The 26,655-nt window shown below is 44.3% G+C and overlaps 1 protein-coding gene across 3 annotated transcripts in view; it reads right to left on the bottom strand.

The window, feature by feature from the left end:
* The window catches only part of FGF2 (fibroblast growth factor 2), a 50,677-nt gene that overhangs the window by 7,663 nt on the left and 16,359 nt on the right, over positions 1 to 26,655 (bottom strand). The window contains exons 2-4 of one of the 3 annotated variants that reach the window (XM_077176747.1): positions 26,030 to 26,143; positions 16,090 to 16,253; positions 503 to 606 (exon numbers count right to left, since the gene is read on the bottom strand). In XM_077176747.1, the coding sequence (XP_077032862.1) occupies positions 503 to 606; positions 16,090 to 16,253; positions 26,030 to 26,133 (372 nt within the window). In that variant the 5' untranslated portion in view covers positions 26,134 to 26,143. Of the gene's footprint in view, positions 1 to 502; positions 607 to 14,515; positions 14,972 to 16,089; positions 16,254 to 26,029; positions 26,144 to 26,655 lie in introns of those variants that run through there. The other 2 variants (XM_077176748.1, XM_054633590.2) reach the window with 2 other exon arrangements.

Raw genomic sequence — 26,655 nt, 5'->3', positions numbered from 1 at the left:
ATTTTTCTTGCCAGTTTTCTAGTTGGGAAGTACAAGTGTCCAAAAAAACCTTGATTCTCTACAAAGGGAAAATGAGAAAATAATTTATACAGATTAGTACCATGAAAGTAATTTTTTAAAAGAAATTGGTTTTACTTTCCCCTTCAAAGAGGTCTTTTAAAATCGCTTTATGTGCAAGTAAGTGAAAGAGGAAAAAATTACTCCTGAGGGTAAAAAGGCAGACACTTTACTCTTCATTTGTTTTTATAATTTCCTGATCACTGTGATTTTTTCCTTCTCAGACGAGCCATTCCTGTTAAATTTTGCAGCTCCTAGGTAGGGCAGAAATACCCAACTCCTCCTAATTGCTATTTCAAGTAACTGACAGGAGCTGTGCAGAGCTCATGTCTCCTGATAAATCCCACCCCGAGCAGCTGAGTAAGTCCTGCAGGAAGAGAGGCCACCCCACACAGAGCAAGGGCAGGACACAGCAACAGAGAGACAGCAGGCAAGTGCTACTTACCAAGGCCAGCAATCTGCCATCCTCCTTCATGGCCAGGAAGCGATTGGCACTGACACCTTTGATGGACACCACTCCTCGCTCCTCCGCCTGAAGCTGCAGCTTGACTGCGAACGAAACAAAAAAACAAAAAACAAAAGGCTTCACTTTTGTTCACCTTTTTCAGCCGTCGTGGGATCAGGCAGTGCTTCAAAGCCTCCACCATAGAAAGCTTCAGCTTGCAATGAAAATGGTAAATTTTCAACATTTGGCTTTCTGATCCCATTTTTAGAAAGCACATAGCTACTTTCGAATTTGCAACGGCGAGACTGAGTTATTCCATCTTCATTTCGCATAAAGGCAGCTTAAAACCCATGAAATTCCTTGAAAGGCCACTTAGGGCACAGGCAACTGCTCCCAGAAAATGGAAATTTTTCATGGCAATTTTTCCAGAGGTATCTCTCAATGTTTGCAGAACAGCATCGGACACTGAACGCACACAGCTCTGTACAGGCAGACTGTCAGCGAGCCTGACTGAGACTGTCCAGGTCCATATCACTCCCTAAGGGTTCTGGCAGTTCCCACAGAAAACATCCATTAGTTTACCTCATCCATCCAACAAGTGGGTGGAACAAACAAACAGAACTGCAGCAGTAGGTGAAGGCAGCAAAGGCACAAGAAACAGTGCTATACAAAGCAGGAATATGTCTTGCATCAATTAAAAGAAATTAAAGATTTTATAGAAATGAAAACCTATAAGGTCCTATCACACAGCTTTGAGCTACTACCTGTGAATTATTAACACAACACAATTGATTGCTGTAGCCATAAATCAAACCCAGCAGTATGGATGAAAGCTTCCCCTTTTGCCTGCCTTTGCCTGTTGTATACAACGTCTCAGATGAGAGCTTCCTTCACCCACCTGCTTTGGTTCAGCAGGTCCTTTATTCCATTTGGAGATGCAGTTTTAAATAGCTTGAGCTTTTCAGCCATCAGAATAAATGCCTGAAGTGACTGTAAATTTTGGAGAAGGAGCATCTCTTGAGATTCAGAGAGAGGTTCTTGCTTATTTGGCTTTTTGTTGAAGGGAAAAAAAGACAGCACTGAAGAAACCAACTGAAACTCCAACACCAGGAATACAGGGAACATAAAACTGTTGGGATAATTGCTGCAAACCCTTTTTCAGGGTAAAAGTTAAAAGTCGGGCACAATTTCATCTCAGAACCAAGTATCCAAAATATAGTGCTCATAAGTTATGAGGCCAAAATCAGACTTGTGAACAGCTCCAAACACTTTGGTGTAACTCCTTAGCCTCTGGGGAAGCAAGAACGTGGAAAAGTGCTCTGGGCAGGGACTGTGGGAAATGGACTTCTGAGATGTGCCAAGCACACAGCTTTCACCACACGCTTAATAAGAAACAGCTGTGGAACAGCTGAAAATTAATATTAATTACTACAGTACTGACTTATTATGCTTCATGACTTTCTCTGGACAAAAATGCACATCCTACAGCATCCCACCAGGCCAGAAGTTCAAATTCTGTGAAAATAAACTTCTGGTAAAGGTTTCTAAGTCCTGTAAAAATTTGTATAGCTTGTGAAAAGAAAAAAAACAAACACCCAAGGTATTCCTGCAGAGCTTGAAAAGAGCTGCAATACTGAAAGCTCCAAAAGGAAAATCAGCTTCACTGGGTTTTCCTCTCTAACCCAAAAACACGTGAACAAACAGAGCCAGAACAGTACTGTGAGTTTTTCAGGTTTCAGTGTTATTTTACAGCTTTATTAATGCAGTGAGTATTTGCCACAGGGTTACACTGAACTGGAGATACCAAGATACAACACAGCCTTACTGATCAAACACATTTTGACTATATGATCATCAGCAGAAGTGACAATTTTAGGTTTAGCTCACTGCCACTAAATTGGTTGTAAGAGAAATGTATCACTTGACACCGATGAGCTGCGTTTTTTACAGTCTTTGGTCACCCACAGCAACAGTGCAGACTCCATTCATCATTTCACATCTACTTGTTTTCAGCACAAGTGAACCTCATGACCCCATCCATGGAAGTCAAATAATTAAGACATTTGTAGCCGAAAAAAATGTAGCAGATTGTTGTGAAAGCTCATTAACCAAGGGCTAAAAAGGCCTGTTTTCCCAGATATTCTGGCCCCTCTAGCACAGCAGTGAGTTGTTTCCCTGTTCCCATTCCTGCCCTGCAATCCACAAGGAACACCAAACACAAGGCTCTGCTCAGTGCCTGCTGGTGTTGTGAGAACACAGAGCTCACCCGCTGAGCAAACATCCTCAGGACTGGGGCTAAGTCATCATCAAGTTATTAAATTAAACAATAAAACCATCTCAAAGGACCCAGGAAATTTACAGCTCCTATTAAAAACTTGCTTTTCTATCATAATAAGATTAATAGAATCATTCTGCTGAGTAAGAAGGAATGAATTGCAGGACGTGCATTTGCACTTTCACACCAGCGAAGAAACTCTGAGTGATGTAGCTCGAGTGAACCTACAGTGCCTTCCAGTCATACAAAAATGGATAGAGAGGGAAATGTTTTTCCCAACAGTACACAGAGGTCTGTTAGAGATTCATATTCACTGATGTTCTGGCTGAAAAACACCACAAACTATACAGTCCAACCCACAGAAACCAGTACAATCTGTGGCTCTAAAGGAAGCTGGAGCACACTGCAACAGGCACCGAGATGTTCTTTCAGAGGGTATGTGGCCAGGACAGATGTACAAGCTGCAGGTTAAACTAAACAGTGTATTTCAGAGAGTTACAAATGGGCATTTATTTCACAACTTGGAGAGACTTTTCTAAGAATATGGAAGTTGAAAAGTGGTATTTAATAGCATTGTGGCTGGCAAAGTTTCAGATTTCTCTTAAAAATGGATCTTCCTCGTTTTCTTAGATACCTCAAAAAAAATTATTTCCAAGGCACTTTTGCACAGTCCAATGGAGAAAATAATTTTGAGAACAAGTAGCTAGACAGGAAAGCTGTTAGCAAATACAAAAAATAAAGAAAACATGAACATTTTCCAAAAGTAATTTTATTGTCCTGAGCACTAGAACTGGAAAATCACACGTACAATGCAAACTCTCAGGTCCTTTTACAGGTCTAATAAACCAAAGCCTTAGAGTGGCCCAGACCCAGGAACTGCACAACTTAAATGGTCCCAAAAGGTTTCCCTGTTATGCATCATAAACGGTTTGGCCAAAATCTCCTTCAAAATGGGTTCATTTCAAAGACCTGGGCAAAACCTACCAACTTAATACTTGAGGAAAACAGAGCTGCACATTCTGGAAGTTGCTCACTGCTGAGCTGGGACTACCTTTTGACTCCCAGTGGGAATCTGCTGGCAAGCCCTTTGCCCGGGGCAATCCCTGTGACCAAAGCCACGTGCTGGTATTTCACTCACAGCAGCTGCACTGGCTAAGATGTTCTGGGGCAGGAGAATGCCACAGGATTAGTAAGGAAAAGGGAAAATAAAGGTCACGGGGAGGAGAGAAAGGGACAGAAACACGCCTGGAATAAAATAAAAGGCAAACAAAAAGAGCAAAGAGCAGTGAAGACAGGGCAGGGTAAGGGCAGTCCAGGAGGGTGCTGTACTGGAGCATGAAGCAAACACACATCTGAAGGAGGTGGAATTTGAGGATGTATTAGCCAAAGGGATTAATAAAACCCCCATTTTCCTACTCCACAAGGAAATGGGAATTCTAACCACTATATCAGAGAAACCATGAAGTAAAAACCAACTATGAGCTTCTGGCTTTGGATGCATTTACACACCAAATAAAGGTTCGATTACAGCTTCAGCTGTATTTTCACTGTAACCCTTCTAGCTAACACCCTACAGACAGCCTTCAGTGTAGTCTAGAGCTACAAGTATCATCCCCAGTGTCAGCATCACACAAAACTCAGGTCAGAAGGACTCCCTCTAGTCCAGCCTCCTGCTGAAGAGACTCCATCACTTCACAGTGAGAACCCTGCCTGCCACACTGCAGCAAAGGAAGCAGCTCACAGCCTGGGAAGAGAGGAAAAATTGGATACTATTTCAACCTCCGTTTTCACTAACATACAGCTGCTTTATTAGAACAAAAAGCAAAACACCTCTCAGTTTACGAGAAGGGAGAGTTTCTGTACCCCCAAAAATCCCAGGCTGCACGTCTCTGGATCAATGACTAGTGTTACTACAGTCTGCTGTGGAAAAGCTCAGCCCCAGCCAAAGGCTCAGGGCCCATCTCCAACATATTTGCAGAGGCCCTGTAAGGAAAATCCTTCCACGAGGCCCCCGAGTGACAGCGCGGTGAAGCTGCTGCGCCAGCTCCCACTGCCCATCCTCCCGCACCTCCGTGCCCACAGGAAAGCACAAAGCAGCTGTTCTGCAGCCTCACTGCAGAGGTGGGTCAGCTCCAGGGGGAATAAGCATCAGAAATGCAAGCAAGTTCACAAAAAAAGGGGGGAAAGTAAAACTCAACGACATGTTGCTAAATGCAACACCCTACAGCCGAATTCCCACTCCTGCATCCTCTGTGGCTGAAGTTGGCCATTCCTTCACGCTCAGGGGCAACATTATTCCCAGCCAGGTGTCCAAGCAAAACACAAGGAATCAGACGTGCTTGCTCCACACCTAACAGGACAAACCCTCCCAAACCCAGGGGCTGGTTCAAAGCTACACATGCCTTTACAAACACACATATATTAACACCCCCTTCTGGCTTTTCCTGTCTGCTGGATCAGATCCAAACCCCAGCCTGGTGATGCCTACTGTAACTTTCTCTAAGAATTACAAATACCTTTGTGTCCCTCTGCTCACATCAGTCTCTGACAGTTTCTGATATTTCTTTCTCAAAGGCATAATCAGCAATTTAACATCTTCTGCTATTTGATAAGCACTGACATACAAGGCATCCCCCGGTCTTCAGACTGTGAACAAGAGAACAACTCCTTGCTCACTTTCATATGCTCGTGGTAAAAGTGAGCCATTGCCAGAGTCACTGATGCAGACACTGCCTAAAACCTGGAACACATATGGGGCACCAAAAGGAGAAATAGAGAGGAGAAACAACCAGCAAACCTTAGCAGGAGAGGTGGGCTGCTAATAAACCAAACCATCAGAATTGCAACAAAAACAATCAAGCCAATGGAGTGTCAGGACGAGAAACAGTGAGTCACGCTCCCATACAAAGGCACATTTCTTTGCTTTTGCATGACAACATTCTCAGTGTATCTTTTTCCTTTTTGCCAGCCAGAGGCATAAAACCACTCGCAGACAGACCCAAGGTGTCCAAAATGTAAACATCTACAACAAAAATACACACTCGTGAAATGCAAACACTTCAGGAAGTTCCGATTACACTTAAGAGTAAACCAAGGCTTAAAGCAGAACAGTAACTTGTGTAATTGTTTAAGCATCCACCCACTATGGTAATCAACCACATTAACATGGACATTCTCAATTTTTAAAAGTTGTCACCTTTTTAAGTAGTACAGATACTGAATACAATGGAAATTATTTCCCTATTCAGGTTCTCCACCTAATTCTGATTTTTACCTTGACCTCAATTGCTGCAAGTACCCAGTTCTCCCTAACATGCACCTATGACACTGGGAATCCTCCCCATGAAACATTGATTACCAAACACACAGCATTCTCTGGTGCTCCCTATAAATTTCATATAAAAGACAGTAAAGTCATCATGCAGAACAATCAATAATTTCAGGATAGTGTGAGATCCAACACTTCAGGCACCGGTGTGACACTGCTCCTTGCCTGTGTGCCCACATGTAAAACACGCACAGCCACACTTTTCCACTTCTCACAGCTTGCATAATCTGGTTGATCAAACCTAGTCGAGCCCTTTAAAAGTAAAAATGTCATGCAAAAGCAAATCCAAAGTTTGGGAATTCTGCTTACAAAGCACAATTTGGGCATTTTCTGCTGCCGAGTAAAGTAAACAGGGATTGCTTTGCATTACGAAAGGATTTCCTACGCCAGAAACTCCAAGTCACTGTCATGTAAAACCCTTCTAAATGCTTTCTGCCACACTGTTTGCTGACTCCTTGGATTGCAGATGAACTGATGCATCTTTGGAAGTCAAGAGGGCAAAAGCAAACTGAGAAAATTCCTAACTTTACCAGAGAAGAACTTCATTCCTTACTGGGTACAGGTAATAAAGCTTAGTCTCCAAATTACCATTATTTTCACCCCATATTCTTGATTTCGAAAAATGTTTCAGGGTTGCCTTATCAAAAGAATAATGCATGCCTGTTCACATGTAGTTTTTTTAGGATTGTTCCCAAAGGGCTTTTCTTAGCAAGGGTAAGGTATGCCCCAGGTTGTTTTCATCTGCTTTCACTTTGTTCAGCATTGACTGAAGTAAATCACAGAATAACTAAGCCCTTTTGGGTGCTGAACTTCAGAACAAAGCTGGTGCAACTGTTCAGCCAACACAGCCATGTCAGAAGACACGTACAGAACTTGCAGAAGTTCTGCTTTATGTTTACTCTGCGTTCACTCATCTCCTCGTAACTATGACCTGTTTTTCACTTGCAGCAAAACAAACACATAAAACCAGGGACGACCCAAGGCAAGCACGGGAACAGCATTTCAGAAGACAGAGAAGGTAAAATGTGTAATTTTTAGAAGGTATTTTGTAGTGTTCCTCCTCCAGGTACAACTCACACAACTACTCAGTACTTCAGAGCTGTAACTGATATCAGAGCAGCAACACATGAGATGAAAGGCAAAGGCTGCCAGAGCAGTGGTGAGACATTGCTGCCCCATAGGCTCAATAAGCCTCAGTGTCACAGCTGGAAAGGAAAAGCTGGATTTTAGAAATGCCAAGAAGAATAAGTAAATGGGATTTCAGAGTTTGGAGCACAGTGGTGAAAAAGGAACTCTGTCAGGCACCCAGGATCCAGAGAGATGGCACAGCTGAAGGGGAGGAAGAAGGAACAACCCTTATACAGAGGAGCTCCTGTGAATTGAGCTGCCTTTTACAGCGGATTGCTCTTAACCTGGCCAAAAGGTTGAGATTGTGATTATGCTAGGTTTTTACTTCCCCCATCTCCAGTACCAATGAAACTGAACTGATCATTGAGACTTCAATAAATATTTTTGCAAAAAGTAAACAAATTTTTAAAAATTTAAAGCCATACATGTGCACACACAGCATAGCACTGGTGCCAACACAGTTCCTTTACTGCAAGGACAGTGCAAATGCCACAATAAGCAAAAAATCTTACTTCATAGTCCTATTTCATCCCCTTCCATCAAGCTGTGTAACCACCCTGTGCTGACCTTTAAATAAAGCATGCACAGGGGAACGGCAGGAGCTGCAGTGAAGAACAAGGGCTGTCAATCACTGCTGACCCAGCACAGTAATGAATCCCAGTCTTCACAAAAGGGCTCTAATTTGCTTTTGAATGCAGCCCTGCTTGAGCAAAGAATTTTCTTTGTAAGAAACCAAATTCCTTAACTGAAAATAAATCACACAGTGCATATTAGGGTAACACTCCTCAATTTTATTCTGAGTACATTTGAACTATGCTAAGAAGGGATTCCTGACAACAAAAGAGAGACCCTTGGACCTCCTGCACCTTGAAAGAACCTACCTGACTCCCTGCTGCTTCAGCCTGACCACTGCTAGTGCCCATACCCTGGTTTAGATCTATGGGGTGGTTTCAGTGCCCACACTGCTCCAGACAGCTCCTGCAGTACAGCAGCTACAAGCACTGGCCATCAAAGTGTCTCACCTGCCCAACAGGTCTGTGCAGCAGGATTCCCTAAGGGACTTTTCCACAGAGGTGACAGCCCCTACATGGCCATTGGTAGCTGCCTCTCCACACTAACACGTGCTCCTGGTTTTGTATCCACCTCTGTTCCCACATGTACCAGCAGGTCCCACAGAGTAACTGGACACCAGGAATGTCAGTCTCTCCATTGGTCTTCCCAGAGTTGTGGGACTGTATGAACTTTCTTTGTAATACAGTCCCAAAATTACTATTCTAACCTGAAATAACAGGGGTGACAACTGCATAGACTCTGGTAATGCTTTTCAAGACATCCATCTGGGAAGAACTTGTCTCCTGTCCTGCATTTTAACAGATGAGGGAGGGCATTGCATCACAGGACAGACAGTAACAATCAGCTGCCTCTGGAGAGGGACACTCCATTGCACCTACCTGACACCAGCTCTGGCACTTTTTTGGCATCTCAGTGATGGATATGTGGGGTGAAAAATAAAGACTGCAAGATTTTTTCCCCAATACCCAGAAACACCGAGAAAAGATAGCAAAAAATTGATGCTAGTTGCCAGAGGTGCTGCAGATCTTCCCCCAAGCACAGATCCAGATGCTGTAATAACTGCACACTTGAGTACATCCTTTAACAGGAAAATAACCCCAAAGCTACACCCCCAGAGAATGGCACAGAGTGTCTGGGGATATGGGCTAAGTCTGCATCGGGCATCATGGGCCAGCCTGAGAGCAGAAAGGAAAGAATCAAGAAACAGACTACAATATTTTCAAGCTGTATCACAGCTGACATCTCTCCTTGCTCTTACAAAACACCACCATGCAGGATTCCACAGCCATGGCTACAAGGACTCTGTGACTTGCATATTCCTGGAATCCTAATGATTCTGGCTTTATGGGTTTTGCTACAACCCTGTCAGAAGGTAACAGACAAACGCCCGAGCTCTGCAGCACATGAGCAGAATTTCACCACACTGGCATTGCACATGGCCATGGAATCTGGGCTCTACTTTGCCCTTTGCCAGTACCCTCAGTCTCCTTCTCCTTTGAATCACTCGGTCAATGTGGTTTCAAGCTCTGCAAGTCAGACTCGAGCACCAAGCTCAGGCAGGGTCACTCCAGCAGCAGTGCCCCATGACAGCTCCTGCAGGACAACCTCCACCCAGCCGGGCAGACATCATCTCATTTGTATTCTCGGCTGATCCTATCGAGCTCCAGTCAAAATCTGGCCCTACCCTGAACAAACAAAAAACGACGTAAGATAATAACCCTAAAATGCCACCAGCACTCCAGAGAGTCACCCTTTGAATATTTTTATTGACAAGTCTGGAGGCAGCAGAAGAGGCACAGGAAAAACAGTTGACCTGCATATTGTTACCAAACATTACTGAAAATGATAAAGGGTGAGAGAGTTGCTTTATTTTGAAACACATAAGTCTTAAACAGGTGCTTACAACAAAAGCAAAGGCTATTAATTCTCCTTCAGGATTGAAACAGTATCTCATCACCAACGTTAAGGCTTCAAAAATCATGCTGTAAAGATTTCAGGTACCACCTGGTGTATATATATTCAATTTACAGATGCCGTACACGTATGTATGTTCTTCAGCAACAGTAACTTGAGCATTCTCTGGGCTGCACTGGGTCTGGTTATATTAGATAATTGCACTAAACAAGCTGTCACCAACAGTCAAAAGCACCATTAATTCCAGGGCTGTGAACCAGTTCAGCACAATCCATCACCTCTCAAGTATGCTGGAACAGATGGCCACTGATCCCAGGGCAACGCTCCCAAGAGTGCTAAAAACCATAATGATCAAATAATTATTTATCAGAATTGCCTGCCTTATCTGTAATCCAGGGGAGCGGGGGAAAGCTTACAAAGTGTAGCTGAAAAGACTATGATTTAAAATTCAGGTTGAGTTAGTAAAATAATTTACTTTCTGTAAAACGCTTTTAAATATGGCCCCATACAGATAAACTTTTTCTTAGAATCAGCTGCACAAATTTCAAGCATTTATGAAACAAATGAAAACCAACAGCAGCCACCTGATCTCACATGTTATCTGTATTTCTTTTCCAGCTCTGAGAGTGCAGTGGCTAACAGGAGTTGGATTATCATTTTCCTGCAAACCAGACTCTGTAAGTACCTAAAAGTGCTCCTGATTTCATGTGTGAGACAATCTAAGGGCTAAATCCTGCCCTCTAGTGTACCTGTGGGTGGTGGTGCCCTTAGAACCTTCCCCACTTCCAAACTGGGCAGAAAACAGCTGGGAGGGATAGGACAGTTCACTGCCCAGTGGAAACATCTCGTGTTGCCTTGGTTCACCTTGGGAGTGTACCTGCCACTGGATCACACAGCTCTGGGGTGGGCAAGACTCACCAGGAACTGGGATAGAGGAGTAGCAGACACAGTGAGAGATGAGAAGGCATCCTCCCCTAAGCAGGAACATACAGGAACAATGATGGTATTTCTATGATAAAAGAAGCAAAGAAGCATATTCCCAACTTTTTCACACGGGATCTCTGCTACTTCATCCCCTAAAGGCAGCTACATCCAGGAGCCAGGAGGAATTTCCATGCTATGCCACAAATTACTTGGCAAAGCAGTTCAGATCTGTGCAACAGATCAAAAGTAATGCAAAAAGAGTCTGTTTCCAGAAGGACTGAGGTAGAAGCAACGTATCTGAGCATTTAGGAGCAGGGTTTTTTTAAACAAGTCACCTCTCACTTAGTGCTAAGATTTGGAAAAGATCTTGCCCTGTCAACAGCTCTGGCCATGTCTGTGGGACACCAAAATGGGAAAGAAGATAATCCAAGTCCCACACAACTTACCTATGAAAGCTAAACAGCAGGTCCTGAACCTTCATAAGGAAGCACTTGCTGACATTTGCTCAGCTTGAGGGTCACCATGAGTTTTCTCCCATTGCGTGGTCAGTGATCAGATTTCCATCATCTGCACTGAGCTGCTCTAAAAGTCTGTCTATGCTTCAGCACAGCCTTTCCAAAACATCTACCACATACCCATTTAAATGTTGTGAGAGAGACAAGTCAAAATCTGAATATTAACAACTATTTATGAAAGGAACCTTCTTAGGAAATTTTCCTGGACCAGTATTACCCTATTTTACATTTTCTTCAGATATTTATTGAAGAGGAGAGAGGTACTGAGCAGGAAGGAGGTGGTTCATACATCTGCAGGGTTGACTGAGCTCACACAGCTGAATCCTTTCCAAGTGAGAGGCTGGAGCCTTGTCACCTCATTAAGGAATGGACAAGAATGGCTCAGGATGCCTTGGATACTGTCTTGGGTTATGCTCATCATGAAACAAAGCTGCTTAAGAAATTATGGAAATACATAAATGCCAACCATTCCTTATTTAGGGAAACTGAAAGGAACCAGCTGTGCTACTAGACATGTTCTAAATGTATGGATAAGTGTTCCCTTTCCATTCTCCAGGTTTTTCCCCCTCACCAGCACTGTAGCCTCTTTGAGGGAAACACCTCTGGAGAGTTTCTAAGAGCCTTTCCAGAAACACTGCGTCCTTTGTACAATTTCCAGGGCATAAATCAACAGTTGTTGATCAACAACAACAAACCAGCCATGTTTTTTGTTTTGCTTTAGACAACAAAACTCTCAGAAAGCGCCTTCTGTTTCTTGTTTGTCTGAAAGTACCTCTTCAAGGGAAAACACTCTGGATAGAGTCCCCAGAGTGTGTCCAAAGGGGCACTTCACTGGAGTCACGGCAGCACACGCGTCAGATGTGGCAATAATGGCCATGGAAGGCGCCCCGTCCTGGGTTTCAGCTGGGTGAATCATATGATCCCCAGTCCTCCAACATTCTTAATTTCATTAATGACACAATTATGAATAAATGAAGGTGAGTGGGGCAAGTGTAAAACCATGCCATGACCTAAAGCAGATGCGTATTGTATATTTCAAATAGAGGCAGGAGAGGGGAGCTAAAAAGGATATGGATCATGGAAATTGTTTATAGTATTAAAACTTAGGAACAGTAACTTGCCTTCTAAAATAAGAACTTCCTTTAAAAGTAAGAAGGATGATGTGCTACTGAAATGTTATTTTGTATAATTAATTCCTAAGAATAGCAGCAACCACAAGCATCTCTGCTAAGGGGCCTTTAATTATTTCTAAACCAAATTGTGCAGACACTGTATTTCTTTTCTCAAAACCACCTAACAAAACCTTTTGCTTAACTAAGAAAATCACCCTGAACTACTCGAGGTGTATATTTTCATTGCTAATTTCTTTTTTAAAGTCCTCTCACGTTGTCCAATATTTATTGCCCTCTGCCATGCCTGGAATACCATGAGATTTCACAGGGACTTCCACAGAGCAGCACTCAGCAGGTCAGAGTTGAGCAGAGTGGTGTGGAATGACGTATTTACAGCAAGGATGCTAAGGATGTGAACCACGCAATGCCCCAGCAATGAGCCTCGCTGATGCTTCAAGCACTGATTATTCTCTGATTCTCAGAACCAGGGTTCTTCCAGGAAAAGAAAAAAAAATAGAAAGAAAGAAAAAGCAACAAGCCAAGAGCTGTCTGATAATGAAAAAAGGAGAGAATTCACTACTAGGAAAGCACGAGATGTCAGTTGAAAATTTTGGTATTGATAAGGTTCAATAGGAAGAGAAAACACACATTCAGTGGACTCAAGAATGTAAAACTAGCACTAGTTTTCCTGAGAGAATAATAAAAAAAGGCAGGAGGGAGGAAATTATTATGGGGGAGCTCTATGATGAAAAAGGCAGCAGTGATAAATACCACCTCCACTCAGGGCAGCCTGGCCCAGCCAGGTGAGCACACAACAACACACTCCATTACCTGCACTATTCAAAAGCAAAGATAGGGAATGAGGCAAGATCCCAACAGCCATGGCAATGTCTTGGATTCAGCTTCAGCCTTGAACATCCTCCACTCAACATCACCTCCCTTTGCAGCACATTTCCATTGCTGCTTCTAAGGTGAGATGACATGTCTGATGATCTAATGAGATTTAGTTCCTCTAAGGATTCCTGTTACAAAATTTCTTCGGAATTATTGGGTAAAACTAATTGTTTTGCAAAAGATGAATGTCTGAAGTGGAAAGTAATATTAAGAATCTTTGGTCTGTCTCCTCACTTCCTTTTCCTCCAGTCCCTGAGTTTAGCCCGGTGCCTGCATCCATCAGTCAGAGAACAGGTGCAAAGCAGATGAAGAATGCCAGTAAGGCATTTCACCTGCTCCTCATGCCAAGTGCCTGCAGGCAGGCCCTGCACACCAAGCACAGTAACAAACTCCCTCCCACCAGGAATCACGCCGGGACAATCTGACCCAGCAAGCGCCTGTACCTGCGCTGAAGGAAACGCCTCACAGGCGCATCAAAATCTCACCGCTACATCCACAAAGCCTCCATGCTGAATACTTCCAAAATATTCTGAGCTCTGCAAAAGGCAATTTGTTTGTGGGACAAAAAGCAGTGTTGGTAACAGCAACCTGCCACACACTCCCTGAAAGCCTGTGATCATTCAGTCCATAGACTGTGTTCCCTCCCTTCAAAAGATGGGGTACTGGAGGGACAACCTCCTGCTGCTGCTGGTATCCATACATTTTATCTGTACTATCATTAATTAAGTTAAAAACAACAACAAAACAATGCAACATGTAACAGTTTAAACCAAAAAGGTGTTCTGACAGCAGTTTGTTATAAACCCTGCTTCCTTGGCCAGATTTACCCCTCAGTTCCTAAGAGTACCTGTGAGCCAAAAGTGCTCCTACTCATGAGCACCTACCCGCACCGGGAAAAAGAACAGCCTCCTCCCTACCTTGCTGCATCCAACGCGTTCACCGCCGCCGTGCAGAGCCGCCAAGTGCCATCAGACCCGTATAAGGGCCACGCAAACAAACCAGAGACCCCTTCAGGCCCCTAACAAAAACTCTGTGCACCTGACAAGCTCTGCGCCCAGCAGGTTGAGCGCGGAGCCGCCAGCGGGGCTTTGCCCCGGGACATCCCGCGGGTGCCGGTGCGGGACCACCGGCTACGGGCTGTGGGTACGAATTAACTCGGTATGAATTAACTCCGTCTGCGTACTCGCGGTACTCGCGCAGGAACATTCGGCACATTGACGGGCGCTTTCCAAGCACGGCTCGCTGCCGAAGCTTCGGCAGGGCGGGACGGCAGAGGCGCGGCCCCTCTCGCAGCCCCGCTACCCGGGCGAGGAGTCGCCCGCCCGCCCCGGTGCTCCCGGGATAACTCACTGTGCGGGTCGCTCTTCTCGCGGACGCCGTCCACCTTCCCGTCGGGGTTGATGCGCAGGAAGAAGCCGCCGTTCTTGCAGTACAGGCGCTTGGGGTCCTTGAAGTGCCCCGGGGGAAAGGCGCCGCTTCCGCCGTCGTCGGGCAGCGTGGCGATGCCCCCCGCCGCCGCCGCCGCCATGCGCCGGGCCCCGGCGGCTCCGCGCCGCGCCGGGCCCCCGCCGCCCCCCGCCGCCAGCGCCGGGCGGCCTCGGCCCCTGCCCCGGCCGTCCAGCCTCGCCTCGCCTCGCAAGCCCCGACCCCGCGGAGCGCCTGACACGTCCCGTCCCGACCGGTCCGCGGGAGCTGCGCAACGGTGCCGCCGGCTCGGGAGAGCGAGAAGCAGGACAGGCGGCAGAGCCCAGCACGCCGGGACGGGCTCCCCGCCGGCACCGGGCTGCCCCCGCCGCGCCCCGCCCCCGACCGCCCCCGCGCCGCGCCGGGGGCCGCTCCCTGCGCCGGCACAGCCGGGCCGGACATCCCGGGGGACCGGGCAGGGGCGGCAGCGGGTCCCTGCGCCGAGGGACCCCGGCCTGGAGCGCGGGGCTCTGTCCGGCTGAGCATCGCTGCCGGCAGCGCTGGAAACGGGATGCAGCGAACATCGGTCGGACATCTTTTCCTCTGGCCTTATAAAAAAAGTAACTAAGAGTTATTTTAGATCAGAAGAAGTTGTGTGGCCTCTGCACCACACTAAATTGTTTAAATCACAATATGATGACACATGCGTTTAAAATAAATCCGTGGAAACTGTTTTGTTCCATTGCATTCACCAGAGACCAGTTCTCCCATCCAACAGGAGCAAAGTGATAGCAAAAGGCAACAGGTGAAAATTCTGGTACAGGCCTTCCCCCTCTAATAAAACAAATGTGCAGAGTTTATAAAGTATAGTGACCCATCAAATGCACTTCGTGCCTGAGGCTGATAACAAAGCAGGATGAAAAGGTTTGTTTCCCAAAACATGCTTTGTGCCCCTTATCTCCTGTGTAACAGCAGTCTGGCTGCTCATGCCTGGAGCTTGGGAAGCTCTCTGGCTTCAAAGGCAGCACAAGCAGCCCTGGACAGCCCCAGGTGGGATTGCAAACACGGGGCTTTTCACAGAGCCAATATGCAGCAACCCACAGGAACAAACCAACGCCAAGGCAGACACAGCGTCCAGCTCACGCAGTTTGCAGCATTCACTTTGCTAGCAAGTACGTCAAGGATATTTTGTTGCCGCTTAACTTCCCTCTCCAGCTCTGACCTCTGGCAAGCCATACATTTTAGTTCTTTACCAGAATCAGAGACAATTACGCTGCTTCCCACACCCTCCTGATGAGGGGAGCAGGCAGAGCACGGCCCAGCCCAGGCATAGCTTCACCCCGTGTCAGCTGCTCCCCCTCAGTGCCACAGGCACAGCCCAGGGCAGGCATCTGCTGCCAAATGGGCATTGCAGCCCTGCTGCTCCGTGAGCATCCCCCCCTTCCCTAGGTCCCCCAGCCACCCATCCACTTCAAACACTCTCTGCTCCTTCTCATGGAAATCCCACATTATCACCATACCTGAGAGCTCTGGATGGTCACAGCCAAGAGTGAAGACCCTTCTTGTTTCCTCTTGCTCCTCCCTTGCAACAGAAGCTCCATTCAGGGCATTTTGTGTCCTTGCACTATGGAGCCTTCTGAGGTCCTTGTGTCTTTCTTGGAAGGCAGATGAAGAGAAGATGAAGCTGAATTCAAGTAGATGAAGGGAAGGGGTGAAAATGTCATTTAAAAAACTCTAATAAGTTCTTTGAAAAACAATCTCAAAATGCTTAAAACCAAAAAGACTTTCCTAAGACTAAGCATCCATGGTCCCACTCAGTTACTCCTGGAACTTCCTGCACACACAGCAGCCCTCACAGCTCTCAGCTGGATGCCCTGTCACAGCTGCAGAGTAGACACCACGCTTTACAGGACACAGTCCTGGTATTTCTCACTCTTTGGAGCCCTGATCTCCATGAGGGGGCCAAACCCAGTGGTGGCAGGGTAGGTATGGCAACCAGCTTAAATTCTTTATCAAATGATCCTTTTGAAAATCAGTTAAAATCCAGTGCACCAATAAAATTGTGAGGCTTGAGAACTCTTTAGAAGCTTGTCACTGGGAATTGTGTACGTGGGGCCTACAACTAAAAGATAACAGAGCTAAAATGAAAGTCCTATTCCCTAAGCAAACTACACTCACCTCAAGATCTGCCAACCTTCTATATTTTTTAATATATTTTCCTTTCTCTTCTTCAAATGGAAAACACGCCTGTTTTCTTTTCTCCACTCTACTTTCTTCTGCAGTCCAGCCTCTTAATATGGTCATTAATATTGCTCTTGAACATTGACTAAAGCGATTCTGGCAGTAGCATTTTCCTTTCTTGTGGCCTCTTCCACCACCCTTCCTCAACTCAGTTCTTCCACACAATCACACCCATATGGCTGCTTCCCCTCCACCCAGACCATCAATTATCCAACCCCTTCAAGTCTTCTCTTGGTCTATGTAAGACACTCCATGTTACAGTGCCTTAGAGCCCACCTTCCTGCTACTTCAAAAGTACCTCCTAGAGACCTTTTCTCTAACCTGTTCCATTTATCTGAACTGCTGCCGTTCTCTGTTTGTCCTGCACTGCTTTGTAACCAGCTACAATTTTTAATGGAATCAGAGAACATCTCAAGCTGGAAGAGATCCTTAAGAATCATCTGAGTCCAATTTCCTGTACCTCACAGGAATGCCTTACCTCTTAACAGAGAAAAAGCTGTTTTATTCAGTGCTGCTCTCTCACTAAGAGGTCATGCTAAACACAAGGCACTCATCTGCTCATCCAATCATCTCCTTTATTCAATATATAATTCTTCAATTTCTAGAGACTCTCAGCAAGAACATCTGGGAAAAAAACTCCAGAGTAAACACAATTCAAACCTAAATTATATTGTTAGTGTGGTTACAGGAAAACCCTGAAAAATCCAAGAGTAATTTTTGAGATAATTTTAAATTAAGAGTAAGAAACTCCATCAGGTCCATCCATGAGATTTTGGTTTTTAGTCCAAGGGGCAACAACTTTCCTGGCTTTCCAGCAGTTACTACTACAAATCCTGCCATATGACGAGCCCAGGAAATGTCAATCCCCTCTCACAAAAACTGCTTTTCAAAGGGTTTCAAGCCATATGTCCTTGTATATCAGGATAACATCTCCAGTTTGCTCACACTGGAATAATTAAAGTAGTATTTGAAGATTTGAAACTTACGATAGAATTAAAATCAATCAAACAAACAAACAAACAGCCCCTCACTTTTGAAAAGCAAGTAGAACTACAGGAAAGCAAAGACACCCAGGAATACTCAGGCTCATCCATCTTCCACCACGAGGACACCTCAGCGGGTGGTTTGTGTCTCTGTGGCAGCAGGGAGTGCTTCCAGCTGCTGGAAATGGAACATCAGCCCAGGCCTCTGCTCCACCACAGAGCTTCTCCACTCCCTGGGGCTCTTGGCTTCTCAATCCCTCTCTTTGGTGCATATCCAAGAAGCAATTAGCCAAAAAGAGATGGATGGGCTGTGTCCCTTCTGAAGCTGTTCCTGTGTTGTCTAGCACTCAGCTAACAGTGGAAAAATCATCCATCTCCTTTCTCCAGCACTGAATATTGACACCAAAGGTCTCCCACAAATTCTCACACTCGCCACAGGAAATGTAAAAACTTAAAGTACATTAACTGCTTGAGTTTAAATTTGGGAGGAAGATTCCTGCCTTGTATGATTGAAGCAAACGGCCACAGATCTGGCTATAACTGAATTTTCCTTCTACAAATTAGTTCCTATAGAAAGTAGCTTCAGTTTTTGGCCACCTGCTTTTGTAGCTGCATTTTTGAGGCAAAGTTTCTCTGCTTGAAGTATATATGGATATTAAGTGCCTTGGAAAATCTACTTGCATGGTCACTCTTTTAGAAACACCTGTAACAGAAGTTCAGCTTTTCATTTACCTTTCTGAAGACTTTAAGACCTTTCACCAATATTTCTTGTAAACAAAAACTTATTTCTTCCCTCAATTTTTTTTTGGTTTTTCTGGTGCAAATAGTAGAAAGACATTACATCAACAATAGAAAAAAAATCTCCTCCCTATTACAAACCTCTTACAGTCTCCATTCCAGTTCAAAGGAGTACTTTATTCCTCTAAAGCACCAGTGGACACTTGTTTATGTCTTTCTAAATAAAATTTTCTCAATATATACTTAATCTGATCATGCCACAGATGGCCAAAACTTTGTTTTGGGTTGTTTTATGAATGTTGGAAACACAGCAGCCCAGCATGGCTGAAGATAAGAGAACAAACAATCCAGTGAGGTCTAAATTGGAAGTAAATCAAATTTTCTGTAGTCCAGAATAATTGCACTTGGAAAAAGATCTGAACTGTCTAGAAGCACTGGCAGCTGTTGCAGGTCTAAGAGATGGAGTAGTGACCTCAGCTTATGAGAAATGAGAAATAATGTCTTAAGTACAAGTATTTATGGGGGTTAGAGTTCAGAATTAACAAAATCACCCCTCTCCTTCTCTCTAAGGTACACACAAACACATATACACACCCTCCCTCTCTGTATCCACATCACATAGAGCAATTCATCTATATTAGCAAAATTACTCCAGGCTAAGAAAAGAAACCATGTCAGTATAAAGATTGATGATATACATTAAAAATAAAAAAAATTCAAAAATACTCTGCAATCAAACATCATGAACTCAAACAATTTCAGTTAATATTTGATTTCAAAGAAATCCAGACTTGTTGAGAGATTCCTTAATGGAAAGAAGCATAAAATCACATCTCTTTCTCATAGCATTGCATTGTAACCATAAGATCATGGTTTAATTATTTATCTCTCCTGATCCCATGTCACTGGAAGGGTGGCAGAAATTGTCCCAAACTTGGCCCTTGCTCAGGACTCAAGACACATTTTGTTGTATTGCTACAGGGTAAAGCAACTGCTTTTGTACTGGAAGTGCTTGAACACATGCTCAGAGATCTTTTGGATTAGAGGGAGATCTTTTCCCCTGTGTTTGGGGAGAAATCAGTGTTTGTGGGGCAGATACAGCCTGTGTGGTTGTTGTAATTTCAGAAACCCATTATCCCATTTGATCAGAGCACAAACAAATTGTTAGGAAGCAGATCTTCACATAAACACAGACTAGTTAAGGTTGGAAAGCTCAAGCACGGCTGCTTGCAACAAGTCTGCCTGCAATAATTTTAGCTCTAAATATTTCCACATCAACTTCAAACCCCTTGCAAGTCAAAAATGTCTCTTTCACTGTCTCTCCTAGCAAGTGATCATGAAATAGTGGAAGTTTTGTTATAGATTTGTCTTTATCCTCTTTTAAATTAGATTCTTATACAGGATTGTAGAATTACTTCTACATAGAATAACTTCCACATGGGCTAATTCTGGAGAATGTTACATTATTCACAGGACTGCAGCTGGAAATAGAAATATAGGTGGAAGTGAGGAAAATACTCTTTCCATTCCCTGGTATGTTATAGCACAAAGCCAAAGTAACCTCACGGAGGAATACAGCAAAGACAGACTATTCCCCAGGAACAGCAGTTACCACATCATGCAGCTTTCATCATGTCACACTGAAGGGCAAGGAGAGATGAGATCAGCGGGACATTACAAAGAAAAAAAAATTATTTTACTACATCATGAATTTAATTTCTACCACTTGCACAACCAAAGTCTTGCTGTGCGTCATTTCTGTAGGATGTATTAGCTGGCAGGTAGAAAACAGCAAGAATAAAGAAACAACCCCAAACCTCACTCTCTTGGTAACAAACTGTGCTGATAATATTCCAGAAGGAATGTCACAACTCTCCCATTTGTTTTCTCTTTGTTTCAGGACTGTTTCCATGGATCCCCAAACCTAGGCCCCAGTGAAGGGTTCCCCAGAGCATAACACCCTGCAGCAGCAGGTCACAGACCAAGCATCACATGCAGAACACAAAGAGAGTTCCAGTGGCACAGTGAACACATTAAGCCCTTGCAAAGACAGCTCCCTGTACAGGGTATCGGCACAGCAGCATCTGAGAAAGGAGAGACAAGCCCTGGAATGCCTTTGGAAGTGCAAAGAAATGATGTGGTCCCTTGTGCTGTGTTAGCTTTTATTTCTAGGGAGGGAGAACTCTCCCAAATGAGCCTGAGGCAGTGTTCAGTGCTGGGGTGGATGCAGTTATTGCTCCACCACACCCCAATGCATCCATCCATGCAGTGACCAGCTTGGGACAAACACGTTCTGCAATCCCCCCTTTCTCAGCTAGGAAACCATCCCTCTATGTCTTTAAGTTCACCATGACTGCATCTCCCACGATATCTGAAGTTACAAGTACTGTAAGTGCAACTGAAGCCAGCTGGCTCTTGTGAAATCTTGTTTGTTTCTTGGAGAGACCAGAGCTTAGCACAGCTCTTCGTGGTGGTTAAAGGACTGTAATCCACTGTCCACATGCCAAAATGGAATCTGTTATCTGCCAGAAAATTACTTTCCCAACACTGCCCAGGCTATTATCTCAAAGCTGACCTGCAATCATTAACTTCCAAGCATCTGGGAGGTTAAATTGCTCAGTGTTTTGTCTCCTTTTATGCAAAAGCAATACTCATTACATAAGAATCACTATTTAATTTATACCCTTTTCCTCCTCAGGAAAAATCAGAGAATGAATGCCTGCGGTAAGCCACGTTGTTATAGCCTCAGACTCGTTACTTTTACCAAGTGCAGCCTTGATTGATTTTCTCTGTAAAAGCTGCATTACCTGCTCCAAGTGCCCCCAGCTAATGCTAAAGAGGAAGTTCACTCTGACATGAATGTGGCCAGCTACTGACCTCTGCCTTGTTTAACTGCTGAACTCATACTGCCATGAATTCCAGCCATCACATACTTCACATGGCATTTGGGAAGACTTTTCTAGGGAAAAACCAGCTGTACCTTAAAAAGAATGCTGAAGGTGAAAACTCCAAGCAACGGGGACTTGAAAATGAAAGGCAAGAGTCACAGGTGTCATTACAAGTCTGAATGTTTGCTCTGAAACCTTTGTGGGCTGTTCATGTTGTTGATCAAACACTCACAAATTCCTACCCATCCCCTGTGGGGGCTGTCAGCTGACACCGGAGATAAAGCTGGGCCCACTGGCTTTGCCACAGGCCACAGTGACTCGGTGTCCCAAACAGTGAAGGGCTGTCCCCTGTGGCAGGTTGTCTGCTGTGTAGGAGTCCTTGTGTGCACGTTATCAGGGGATGACAGCGTCTCCTGACAGCAGATGAAGGGAAAGGCTGTGTAATGCCAGACCCAACAGTGAGAACCAGGAGGACACTGAAATAGGCACAGACTCATCTTCCTTTCTCTTGGCTGCCCCACCCTCCACCCCCAGCCTGTCTCGTCTCCTCTCCTTTGTCCCCACCCTGTTCTTTTCCCTTCCCCTGCTGTCAGGCACAGGTTCCTGGCCTGTTTCTAAATCTTTCCCCAGCTCCTCATGCCAAGCTCTGTCCTCTGAACTACTTTTCCTTTGTATCTCACTATGGCTCCTAGCCATGTGCTCCAGGGCTGTGTTTCCTTTCCCCAATGCTTCTTAATCCCTATCTCCTTTCTTGAAATTCAAAGCCCATGTTCTCCTTCCTCAGCCAATCCTCATAACACTATAGCTTATTTTTTCCATAGGCTCCTTCATTTTCCTTTCCCCTAGGACTTCCTCATCTCACAGTAGTTCCCAGCTCCCCATTTCACTCCCTAGCAGGGTGGCATCAGACTGAGTCCCATCAGACTGCCCAACACCTGCCTTCCACAAAACTCAAGTTACAAACCTCTTCAGTCTTCTTCAAAGAAGGTACCATGGCATCCATTACCTCAGCAAGTGCAACCAATCCCAAACCCATACCTTGCCTAAGAGTGCTTCACTGCAGGGAAAAATAACAAAAATATACGTGCCAAACTTTATTGCCATAAGTATTGAGGGCTCATTCTGAGTAATCCCACGCCTTGAGTCACTGCACCACAGCCAACAACTACCTTGGAAAAACAACAAAAAACTCAGCAAGCAAACAGTGATAGAAGCCTTCCCCTCAAACACCAGAAAGCCAAAGTCCTTGCAATTAATGATATTAATGAATTAACTGAAATCCAGGTGGCCAGACAGCATACACATATTATACACGCAAGGATGGACAGAACTCTGAAGTGTACTCTGAAGTTTATTTTGTAAAATTCATCCTGGCCAAGATGAATGCTGGATTTTAGATGTTATTTCCATTTACAATTGAACTGCAATTTTTCAGACAGATTAATCTCAGAGTTTTCATATTCAGATGACAGCTGTTTATGAATCAATTTATGGGCTTTGTCATCTAATGATTCATTTGTTTTAAAATGAGCGAGCTAATATCGATGATTCCTTTCACTGGAAATAGGAGTTACACATCCCATTTTACATCAGTTGCTCCTAGTCTGAAGTTGGCTTTTCCTTTGAGTGCTTCCTTGCCCATTGTTGGGTTTGCCACTGTTGTGGCTGACGTGCACACAGAGACAAGGAGAGTCACTCTGAGCTATTGGCTGCTCTCCTGACATCAGTGTGTGGGTGCACAGCCAGGGTTAGTCACTCAGCCCAGCTGTGCAGGGAGCACCGTGCCTGCTGTCACATCTGGGAGCGCACAGCGTGTGGGGCTGTGCCGGGGGCTGGGATCCCGGGGCAGCTGCAGCCTGCCAGGGCTGCCAGAGCTCCTGCAGCAGCTCCCTGGGTGTCCACACACAGCCAGGAGGGTGCTGCCAACGCAGGCCATGGAGCAGGCGCTGCTGGCCAAGCTGTGCTTGTATTAAGTAGTGCTTGTACAGTTCAGAGCCAACATCCTTCCTTGTTTTTACTGATGGAAAAAAAATTGCTCTGGGATGATTTGAAGACAGGCAAGAAGAGAGTGATTTTAAGGTTAACATTCCTTTAAGGTTTTTACTTCCCAATGTCTTCCCTGGCCTCCCTTAAGTTACCATGATGCTGTAGCTGCTGTACCTGAAGCAGCTGTCCCTCAGAGCAGGAGAGGTGGGGACACCATGCCAAGGGAAAGGCTGGATGCACAGTTAGCAGGGATATCAATCCCCATGCAGAGTATGGAAGGAAGAACAGGATGTGCACAGGATATATCCCCAGGCTACCTCACCTACTTGGTTGGAAGTTACAGTAACATTACTTTTTACTCACACCCTTCAAATAGCAGCTCTCACTGACTTCTTTGGCAGCCACCTCCAGATGGTATTTTTGTGCACACAGATATCATATGAAGGTATTGAAAGGTATCTACAGCACTTGTGTGTTCTCAAGAAAAGTGTACAAGAGTCTTTATGGCCCTGCATCAAATGACTTCAACTCGTGCTGAACAATTCCTGTAGTTTTCACTAACAGGCCTCTTGTCACAACCCCACCACCACAATGGTAAGTGACAATGTAATGTGACACCAGTGCCATGCCTACTATTTCATTTTTATCAAGGGTATTCGTAGAGGTGACTTTTCAAGGACAATTATTTGTTCCAACTTCCTTCTTACAATGGTACCAAGCAGCCCATAAGGCATCATTAGTTCATTAGTTGCTGAAGTTCTCTTCCTTATAAACTGCTTGCTGCCTTTTTTTTTTTTTGGACCTTTTTTTTAACTATTTAGCTATTTATTTTCAGATTATGACCTCATGCACAAATTTATTATTGAGCAAAGTTATTTTTATGGAACACTGGGTTTTTTTCCTAGTGGGCAGTTTGATCACAGAGACATGGATGAGAATAAATACCTTTCCCAGATGTGGCTGTGGAATGGAGAACAGAATGGAGCATCAGAGAACTGTGATCTTTAGAAAACCAAAGTTTCAGAAATTCAGAAGGGGAAGAGGCTGAGTACAACCTGACTACAACCCAAAGAATGTACTTAGGGAAGTCAAAAAAAAGCCATTCCTTATGTTTGTTTGGGTTTTTTTTCTGTACACACTAGAGCCAATCCCTTTCCTGCTTTTGTCCATCTATATTGTGTGCTCTTCACTGGTTTCTAGAAGATTCCATGCTCTATAAAGGCAAATAGATGAGACAGTTATAAATATCATAGCAAAACTCAGGAACTCAGGGCAGGAGAGCAGGAAAAAGTGGCAAGTACAATATAAGGAATGAGTTACTGCCAATGCATGTTTTCTCCAGAGCCTATAACAAATAAAAAGTTAGGTTAATCATCTAATAAACCTGTGATTTTATTAAGTAATTAGTTCAGAATCAACTATTCTGAACCAACCTGATTCCACATTTAGTGCAGCCTGGCCAGTGCCACTTGACTGCCAGACACACACAATTAGTGTCTCTGGAGTCAACTGGACCTATTTGACAGCTCTGTTTGAAACTTTTTTCAAGCTTAGGGGATGACTACAATTAAATTCCAGTCACTGGAGTTGTTAACTTGATGACAAACCTTTTCTGTCATTCTTCATTACTCTCTCACCTTCAATACCCCGAGCATAAGCTTCTAGAGAAATGAATGCTTTAGGCTATCCCTATGTTGCCTGCCATTTCCAACAGTCGATTCCCAGAAATCTCCCATGCTCTCCAAATTAAGCACCAATAAAGCATCTCAGCACTCTGGAGTCAGTTCAGGCCTCGATCCAAATCCCTTAAAAGTCCATTGGACTCTTTGAAGTGATGATGGCAGCCATTGTTTCTAAGAGATTTGAGTTTCCAGCCAGCTCTCACTAGAAATCCTGGCTCCATGCACCACATGTGTGAAACTGCCTGGGTCTAGGACGTGCAGTGAGGACAGCAGAGTAAAGATGTGACAGAAATAATGATTAAGTGATTTGTGTAAAAAAAAGTAAAAAGCATAATTTTTAACTTTATCCAACTTTTTTTTTTTTTAACTACTGTACTTAGCAGATGGAAGTGATTTTTCTGAAAAGAGGAAGGAAAAGAGGCCCCTGAAAATTATGAGGGGGTAAACAAATGCTTTTTGGCTGCCACATGCCCAAGACACAACACCAAATTCCTAGGGAAAAAGCTGCAGCTTGTGTGTTGCTATATCCTGTGTTAGGAGCCAACAGAGGTGAGTAGGTTTGGTTGCTAGGAGGAGTGAAGAGGGGTACCTTTGTTCTTCTACTCACATACAAAATAGACCAGCAGCCAATAGCCTTTATTCTTATTTCAGTTTCTTTACAGGAGCTCTGTGCACCATCGTCAAAAAAAGAATTTAGTTTATATGATGATGTTTGGATTACCCCCACAGAGGATAATTGAAAACACAATTACATTACCTCTCAGACACAAGTCTTTTTTCCAGGATGGTTACATGCAAGAAAGGCAAATTGTAAGCATTGTAAGCAATGGGATGAAGGGACAGGAACAAACTGTATGCAATTATCACAGGAGACTGGATGGCACTGGCCAGAATCCAGATGTGGTACAGGTGAGTGTGAACAAAGGAGTTGCATTTGCTTACCTCCTGTCTGAATCCAATCTATTGTTTTTAGCATATGAAAAGCAGTGGTACTGGGAGGAATTCAGCTGTAATTCCTGCTCTGTTGTATAGAGCTGAACTCTCATTCATTTCAACCTGCAAAAGATCAAGAACACAATGTTTAAGAAATTCAAAGCAGAACATTACGAAGAGGAGACAGGGCCTAGAGGTCTGATCCCAACCACTTTTAAAAGAAAACACAAATAATACTTTGCTTACACAAATTTATCTTTGCTATGAAACTTGAGTGGAATCAGGATTAAGGTTCTAGGCCACAAGAGAAAAATCCCATGTAATAAAGTAACACTGCACTGTTCCAAAGGGGTATAAGAAAAATGTACTGGAGTGTGCTTCTGGTGTTAAAAGACAGGCCAACCAAAACTTGGTGGGTAAAACTCCTCACAAATTTGCAGGAATATGAAGCTGCATTCAGAATGAGCACAGCTCAGAGGAGGGTTACACATGGTAAGCAAGTGATGTTCCTGGTGAAATACACTTTCACTGGAATGTGTTTTATGATTTTCATATCAATTTATTCAAACTACGCATGACCCCAACTTCTCTGACCATAAAGTGTAACATTACTTTTTGTTACTTTTCAAGGGAAA

This window comes from Agelaius phoeniceus, chromosome 4 (genome assembly GCF_051311805.1).
Source record: "Agelaius phoeniceus isolate bAgePho1 chromosome 4, bAgePho1.hap1, whole genome shotgun sequence".
NCBI classification, from domain to species: Eukaryota; Metazoa; Chordata; class Aves; order Passeriformes; family Icteridae; genus Agelaius; species Agelaius phoeniceus.
Note: the sequence above shows the minus strand (reverse complement) of the source record. Positions and strands in the feature narration are given on the sequence as shown.